Source organism: Glycine max, chromosome 12, assembly GCF_000004515.6.
Source record: "Glycine max cultivar Williams 82 chromosome 12, Glycine_max_v4.0, whole genome shotgun sequence".
NCBI classification, from domain to species: Eukaryota; Viridiplantae; Streptophyta; class Magnoliopsida; order Fabales; family Fabaceae; genus Glycine; species Glycine max.
Window position 1 is genome coordinate 7,269,478 of NC_038248.2, and position 7,473 is coordinate 7,276,950.

Below are 7,473 nucleotides of genomic sequence, written 5' to 3' on the forward strand. Positions count from 1 at the left end.
AGCTCCAAGTATAAACAAAATACAGATGTGTAAGAGAGCAATTATGTTAGGGAAAAAATACAATAGGATTCAAATGGGTCCAATATGATGAAATAGACTAATTCAAAAGCTTGCATGAGTTAGTTTATGGTAGTTAGCATAGGAGGGAAAGGCACTTAGATAGTTAGGTAGTTACAACTAATTGAGTCTCATGATGTAAACTCCTTCCATGTATAAAAACTATTCATTGTAAATCATTTTGTAGAGATCAATAATGCAAGTTGCATTCCCAATTTCATTTACTTTCTCACTCTCTTAATTCCTCTCTAAACAGAAATTGTGCGTGTGAATCACCTTTGCTCCAACAGATTTGGTATCAAAGCCTTGTGCAATCAAGGGAGCTTCCGCTGAAACTGAGAGAAATGTTTGTTGTTGTTGTTGATCATCGTTGCTGCAACCATGGTTGGGAATTTGGGTTTTCTAAGCAATTTACCAATACTTGATGGCAAGAATTTGGATGATGGAATGTTCAAATGAAGGTTTTGTTTCGATTTCAAGATGTTCTTAAGATTGTTCAAGTGGGCTACCCAGAATTAGGAGACAATCCTACAGACGCACAAAAAGTCACGTACAAAGATGTAGTAAAATACGATAGCTAAGCCTAGTTCTTGATTCATCAGAGCGTGGATGCGAGTATTTTTTATAAGATATTGAAGGCATCTACAACCAAGGAAGCATGTGTTATATTGGAAAGATGTTTCATTGGTGGAGACAAGATTCGAAAGGTGCGGCTTCAATTGTTGCGGAAGCAATACGAGCTGCTTCAGATGGAAGAAAGACATCGAGTAGTAGATTATTTGAGCAGGGTGTTAAATCTTGTCAATCAGATGAGAGGATGCAATGAACAAATCACAGACGTGATGATCATGAAAAAAATCATGTGCACGGTGAATCAAAGCTTTGATCACATCGTTGTAGCCATTGAAGAATCCAAAGAAGTATAAAATATGAAGATTGAGGAGCTTCAAGGTTTTTTGGAGGCACATGAATTGAAATTGATTCAAAGGAATCAAGCAAAAGCGGTTGATCAAGCTTAGCAAGCCCAAGTGAATAGAGGATCAAAGAGGTGGAAAGGAAAGAAAGACAAAGGGAAGTTTGTCAAAAGGGGTTGGAATCACAACCAAGGCAAGCCAAAGGTTGAAGAAAAACCAGAATCCTCTCATAAGGGAGAAGTTGGTCCCTCAAATCAAGGATACAAAAAGAAAAAAGATAGAAGGAAAATACAACACTTCATCTGTGCAAAATGGGGCCACTATGAAGTTGAATGCTAGCATGGTAAAGGAAAAGGCAAAGGAAAACATAAAAATGATGATCAAGAGGCACATGTGGCACATGATGATGATTTAGATTCAAATCCTGTTTTACTGATGGTAACTACTGTTGAAGGAAACTCACCTGTAGAGGCCATGTATTTGGACACTGGGTGTTCAAATCACATGACATGTCGCAAAGATTTCCTAGTTGATCTTGACACTAGCAGAAAGACCAAGATCAAGCTGGCTGACAGCAGAACTTTGGTTGCTGAAGGTGTAAGGAATATTGTGGTGAAAAGTAATGATGGCAAAATAGCTATTATAGAAAATGTATTATTTGTGTCAGGAATGAAGTTTAATCGGATGAGTGTTAGGCAACTGATTGAAAATGGGTTTCTTAATAGTTATGAAGAATGAAAAACTGGAGCTGTTTGATCCAAGGCAGAGATTGGTGTTGAGATCACCTATTTCAAAGAATAGAACATTTCAAGGCAATATCAAAACCACTTAAGTATAGTGCCTCTCAACCACAGTAACTGATCAAGAGAACTGGTTATGGCATCTAAGGTTTGGACATTTAAACTTTAGAAGCTTAAGCCAGTTACATTCTAATGAGATGGTGATAGGATTACCAAAAATATGTGTGTCTGAAAAAATTTATGAAAGATGCTTTGCTAGTAAACAACCTAGGCATATTTTTAATGCACATTTGCCAGGAAGGGCATTAGGATTACTTCATTTAGTACATTCTGATGTGTGTGGGCCTTTTGAAATACCTTCACTATTAAAGCATTAACTTATAGTTCTTTTTATATTTTATTATCTTTTTATCCTTAAGATATTTATTAACTTTATTATTTTTTAAATAAAATATAGTTCTTGAATCATTTTATATTAGATGGTTTATTTTAACTATTATGTTCATTAAAATAATAAAAGTATAATGTCTATTTAATTGTATTTTTTAATTTTACTTTAAACTTGATTAAAATATTTTTTAAAATAGTATAAAATTAATAGTACAATATTTAATATAAAAAATGTAACAATTGAAACTAAAAAATGAAATGGAAATAATTTAGAATAAAAAATTATGAGACTTTAAAATTAATTAAAAAACTAACATTTTTAAAAATGATGTTTTTTATATAGATGATTAATATATATTTTTTATTTTTATAGATATCATAAATTTATAAATCTCTAATCATCAATTTATACGATTCTCATTTAAGAAAAAATAGGATTAAAGATTAAAAATAAATAAGAATATTGAGTAAAAAATTAAAAATATTTTAAATATAAATGAAATTCAAATAAATCATGTTATAAACAAATTATTTAAATTTTCAAATATCAAATTAAAACATATATTTAAAGATTATACTAGTAATTATGTCATTTTTTTAAACGAAAGTATCAAAAACATGTTTTAACATTTTTTCTCAATCGTTAAAATTTAAAAATAATAAATTTTAAACCAATCATAGCATAAAATTATTTTTTTTTTAAATTTGAACAGATAATTGTTTGTACTGAACACCCTTCTTAAAAGGGATTATATATAATTTTTCTTAAAAAAATTCTAGAGGGCAATAGCTATTCCTTTGATCGTACAATTTTTTTTATAGAATTGATCGAAAAAAAAAAATATGAATTTTTATAAGTTCAGATATTTTCTTTGACAAGAAAAAAAAATTGTCATGACTAGGGTGGCTGTAATGTAAGCATTTGACTCTGCGAGATCGCTGCATCTGGCTTCACTACCTGCATCTATGGCTAAACCCCACCATCTCTTTCTCCTTCTTCTTCTTCTCTGCGCCACTCTTGAGTTTTCTTCATCTTCACCCTCCGATCACCTCTACAATGTTGGAGAACTTGTCCCATTGTTTGTCAACAAAGTGGGACCCTTCAACAACCCCAGGTTCCATAATTTTCTCATTGCTTTTCCTCATGTTTATGTTCATTGAATTTCTATTTACACAATTTCTCTGTTGCAGTGAGACATATGAGTACTATGATTTGCCTTTCTGCACCCCAGGTTAGTAGTCACTCTTGGTCTTAGGTTTAAGGCTTAATCTCGTGGTGTTGAAAAATGAGATCAAATTGAATTGGAATTTGGAACCACTTGGATTGTGAAAAAGGTTGTGTTTTTCACAGACCCAATTGTCAGAAAGAAAGAGTCCCTTGGGGAAGTTCTCAATGGTGACCGTTTGAGCAATGCTTTGTATGAGTTTAAGTTCCGGGTGGACAAGATTGATGAGACCTTGTGCCAAAAGAATCTTACAATTGATCAAATTGCAACCTTTAAACGAGCTATAAACCGCGACTTTTACTTCCAGTTTTATCTGGACGATCTTCCACTATGGGGGTTCATTGGTAAACTTGAAGAGGATGGGTGGACACCTGGTGGAGGAGGACCTAACTATTACCTTTTTACACATGTTCAATTTGATGTTCTTTACAATGGGAACCGGATCATACAAGTCAATGCATTTGGTGATCCAAATCGCGCTGCAGATATTACTAAAGATGTTGGTGTTGATGTTAAGTTCACTTATTCTGTTATCTGGAATGCCACTAAAGTACGTTTTGAGAACAGGATGGACAGATACTTGAGAGCTTCGTTGATGCCTGTCCACCAGCAAGTTCATTGGTTCTCGTTTGTTAACTCAATTGTCATCATTTTGCTTTTGATTGGTTTGCTTGCCCTGCTTTATATGCGGCATCTGAGGAGTGATTTGAAAAAGTAACTTTCTTCTTTATTCATAATTCTATAAGAGCTGAATATAATCAGGCTGTCTTTATTTGTTAGCCTAACAGTTTTTCATTTACAATTTAGGTATTCTAATGCAAATGAAGAAGATAATGAGGTTGGTTGGAAGTCCCTCCAACATGGCGATGTATTCAGACCTCCTCCAAACTCATCCTTACTTTTTGCTGTTGTGGGAACTGGTACCCAATTGCTAATCTTGTAAGCTACTTTTGTGGTAAAAATACATATTCCCCGATCCTCTCCCCAAAAGCCATGTACCAAACCTCCAGTCTTTACATGGCAATGTCATGACTATAATATATCAATGCGTGTGATGTATAGCTTCATCTATGCACCAACCCACCTAGGTTTTATTCAAATCCTTTAGCAATCTGAATCTAGACTATCAAGTGATAGCAAAGGCCAAAAGCATTCTCTTTACAGTTGATTTATGTTTTTCTCGGTTTGACCTCACATGTATGGTTATGTTTATGATGTGGATCGCTCTTCCTTCTGATTCTTTGCCTAATAATCTTTAAACTAAACTGGGGCAGACTTTGTTTATAATTCTCCTGTGGAGGTTATCAGCCAGCTTTACTTATGCAACCTTTCATATATAGTTTTCTTTTTCTACCTCTTGCCACCTATCTTCTAACTAAATACATCTTAACAATGGACATAGTTTGTTTTTAATAATTGTACATCAGGATTCAACCAAAATTCAAAGTCATTTTTCTATTGTGAGTAGGCAGTATCTATTCTATTCCCACTTGAGATCTCTGCCCATATAGAATGCATGTTAAAATTAGTTCCTGACTTCCTGAAATAGCAGTCAGTGTGGTTTAGATGTCTAGCTTATCATACAGCCAACTCATTAATCATTTATCACTGTTCATTCGTGTAATGTTGGAAAAAAATAATTACAACTAGTTGGCTTATAACTTTGTTCCTCCTTTGAAATAAAATGACATGCCCTTTTTCTTTCAGGCTTTGTGTCTTGCTGTTTCTAGCACTTATTGGCACCCTCTATCCCTACAATCGTGGAGGACTGTTAAATTGGCTTGTCTTGCTGTATGCTCTTTCATCTGTTTTTGCTGGGTACACTGCAGCATCCTTCCATGGCCTGTTTGCTGAGAATGGATGGGTAATTCTTTACATAATTCCACAAGAAAGACAAAAATGTTACACTTTTAATGTTATTTTTAACTACCTATAAATATATGTGATTTGGCTATAATTCCAGGAAAGGAGTGCTAGTCTAGCAGCAATTCTTTACACTGGACCAGTGTTTGTTGTAGCCTCTATCCTCAACATTGTCGCAATATCTTACAGGGCTACAATTGGACTCCCATTCGGCTCTATTATTGTGATTCTTGTTTTATTAACATTTCTCGCCATCCCATTGCTTGCATTTGGTGGAGTGATTGGATACCGTTTTAGATCTAAATTTCAAAGCTCCTCTGCCACAAAGAGACATCCGAGAGATATTCAACAGCTTGCTTGGTACAGGAGAACACCATTTCTAATGTTTATTGGGGGTCTTGTGCCTTTTAGTGCAATAGTCCTGCAACTACACCAGGCATATGCTAGTATGTGGGGCTACAAAATATACACTCTTCCTAGCATTTTATTTGCCACATTCATTCCTGTCATTTTGATCATTGCACTTGTCAGTATTGGCTTGACATACATTCAACTATCTGCGGAAGACCATGAATGGTGGTGGAGGTATGTTTTGTTGCTGATGCTTGCAGCTTGCTTCCGTTTAATGTTTTTCTTCTCCCCTATTCTCCTCCCTCGCTTGTTTGTGTGCCTGGGGTAATATTTGATCCTTGATAACCCTGACATCCTAACTGATAACTGAAATCTATAATTGATCCTCGCATTGTTTAAGATTCACTCTGATATCACAACTCTTATCCCTCTTACAAAATGAAAGATAAAGATATAAGGTATTTTTTTTTTTAATATCAAAGCTTGTACATAGGAGATGAGAGGATTAGAGGAAATGGTCATATTAGACAGCCATTACTACTGTGGAAAACACCATCAGAAAATGTTTATGTTATGATCAATTCAAATACATTTAATTGTTTCAAAGGTTTATAAAGAAAAAAGGAATAAGGCTGGCTGCCTTGTTACATTCCAACTTTCCTTATCTATTGTTGTTTTGATTTAGTTCTTCCTTTCAAGTCTTAAGGGTACCTTACCCTCACCCCCACTGTACTTTTTTCTCTCCTTTTTAATAACGCATATTCTTTTATTGAATTTTTTTTTCAAATGGTTTGATTCATATTAAAATTGTGAAAGAGTACAAATATTTTATAATGTTCACATGTTATATGATGTTTCCATAAGAAATTTGGGAGGGAAAAAAAATCTATAAACATTAGGCACCCTTTAGTACGAGGCTTTATCACTAATGTATTTATTTTTTGTGGGTGCAGATCAGTGCTGTGTGGTGGCTCAACAGCCATTTTCATGTTTGGGTATTGCGTCTACTTCTATGTGAGATCAAATATGAGTGGATTCTTGCAGCTATCCTTCTTTATTGGCTATAATGCATGCCTATGCTATGCTTTCTTCCTAATATTTGGTGCCATTAGTTTCCGAGTTTCATTGCTATTTGTTCGCCATATATACCACGATGTTAAAAGAGAGTGAGTTACCTATCTCAGAAGCAAAAGCAATATTGGTTATAATGCAAGGGTATCCCTTCCTTGAGTTATGGACTACCCTTTGGAAAGTCTAGTGTACACAGTATGATGTAACGGTATCCCTTGAATTTTTTTAGTTAAAGGACATTTGTGCAGACAATGTATCCTTTATTTTACTTTTCTCAACTCCATGACTGCACATTTTGGAAGAGGCTTCCTGTGGTGGCACGTTTTACCCTGGGAAAAGAGATGAGTGGAATGACATTTCTAAGAAGGATTAAGTGTCTATTTTTGTTTTGAAGTTTATTAGAGTTGATTTTAAATCCTTAAATATAATTAAAATGTGCCAAAAATAATTCCAGCCACCAATTTTACATTAAAATGTGTGTATAATGTGAATAATTGATTTCTAATGTAACTCAAACAGGTCCCAAGTCCCAAGTCCACAGGTTGTTTGAGTAACTTTTCTTTTTTGGGTGTTACTTTTCTACTGAAGTTTGTCAATTGTAATGATCTGTCCAAAAAAAAGAGTTCATTGTAATAAGGTTTAATATTTTCTCATTTTTTTAGTATGATTCCTTATAAGAACTGAGTTTTCAGAAAATAGGTCAAATCATGGGGAAATTATATTTTTTTATCATAATAATTTTAATTTAAAAGTTTTTTTATTTATGGTTGTCTCTTTCTTGACTTAAATAAATTATTAATGTTTTAATTTACAAATATAGAAAGTATGAAAAAATGTAACAAATGGGATGATTATTTTTCA

At 33.8% G+C, this 7,473-nt stretch overlaps 1 protein-coding gene across 1 annotated transcript; it reads left to right on the forward strand.

Annotated features, from left to right (window-relative positions):
- The first annotated feature begins 2,976 nt into the window (after window positions 1-2,976).
- LOC100818419 (transmembrane 9 superfamily member 5) lies at window positions 2,977-6,978 on the forward strand. The gene is made up of 7 exons (XM_003540749.4): window positions 2,977-3,216; window positions 3,293-3,333; window positions 3,453-4,041; window positions 4,135-4,266; window positions 5,035-5,191; window positions 5,291-5,775; window positions 6,495-6,978. The coding sequence occupies exons 1-7, from the start codon at window positions 3,068-3,070 to the stop codon at window positions 6,709-6,711; spliced, it is 1,770 nt and encodes a 589-aa protein (XP_003540797.1). The 5' UTR covers window positions 2,977-3,067; the 3' UTR covers window positions 6,712-6,978.
- Window positions 6,979-7,473: the final 495 nt, after the last annotated feature.

Excerpts from the sequence above, each read along its gene's own strand:
- LOC100818419 (XM_003540749.4), top strand. The coding sequence starts at position 3,068 with ATGGCTAAACCCCACCATCTCTTTCTCCTTCTTCTTCTTCTCTGCGCC. Across the intron at positions 3,334-3,452 it reads TTTGCCTTTCTGCACCCCAG|ACCCAATTGTCAGAAAGAAA; the intron begins GTTAGTAGTCAC and ends TGTTTTTCACAG. Across the intron at positions 5,192-5,290 it reads TGTTTGCTGAGAATGGATGG|GAAAGGAGTGCTAGTCTAGC; the intron begins GTAATTCTTTAC and ends CTATAATTCCAG.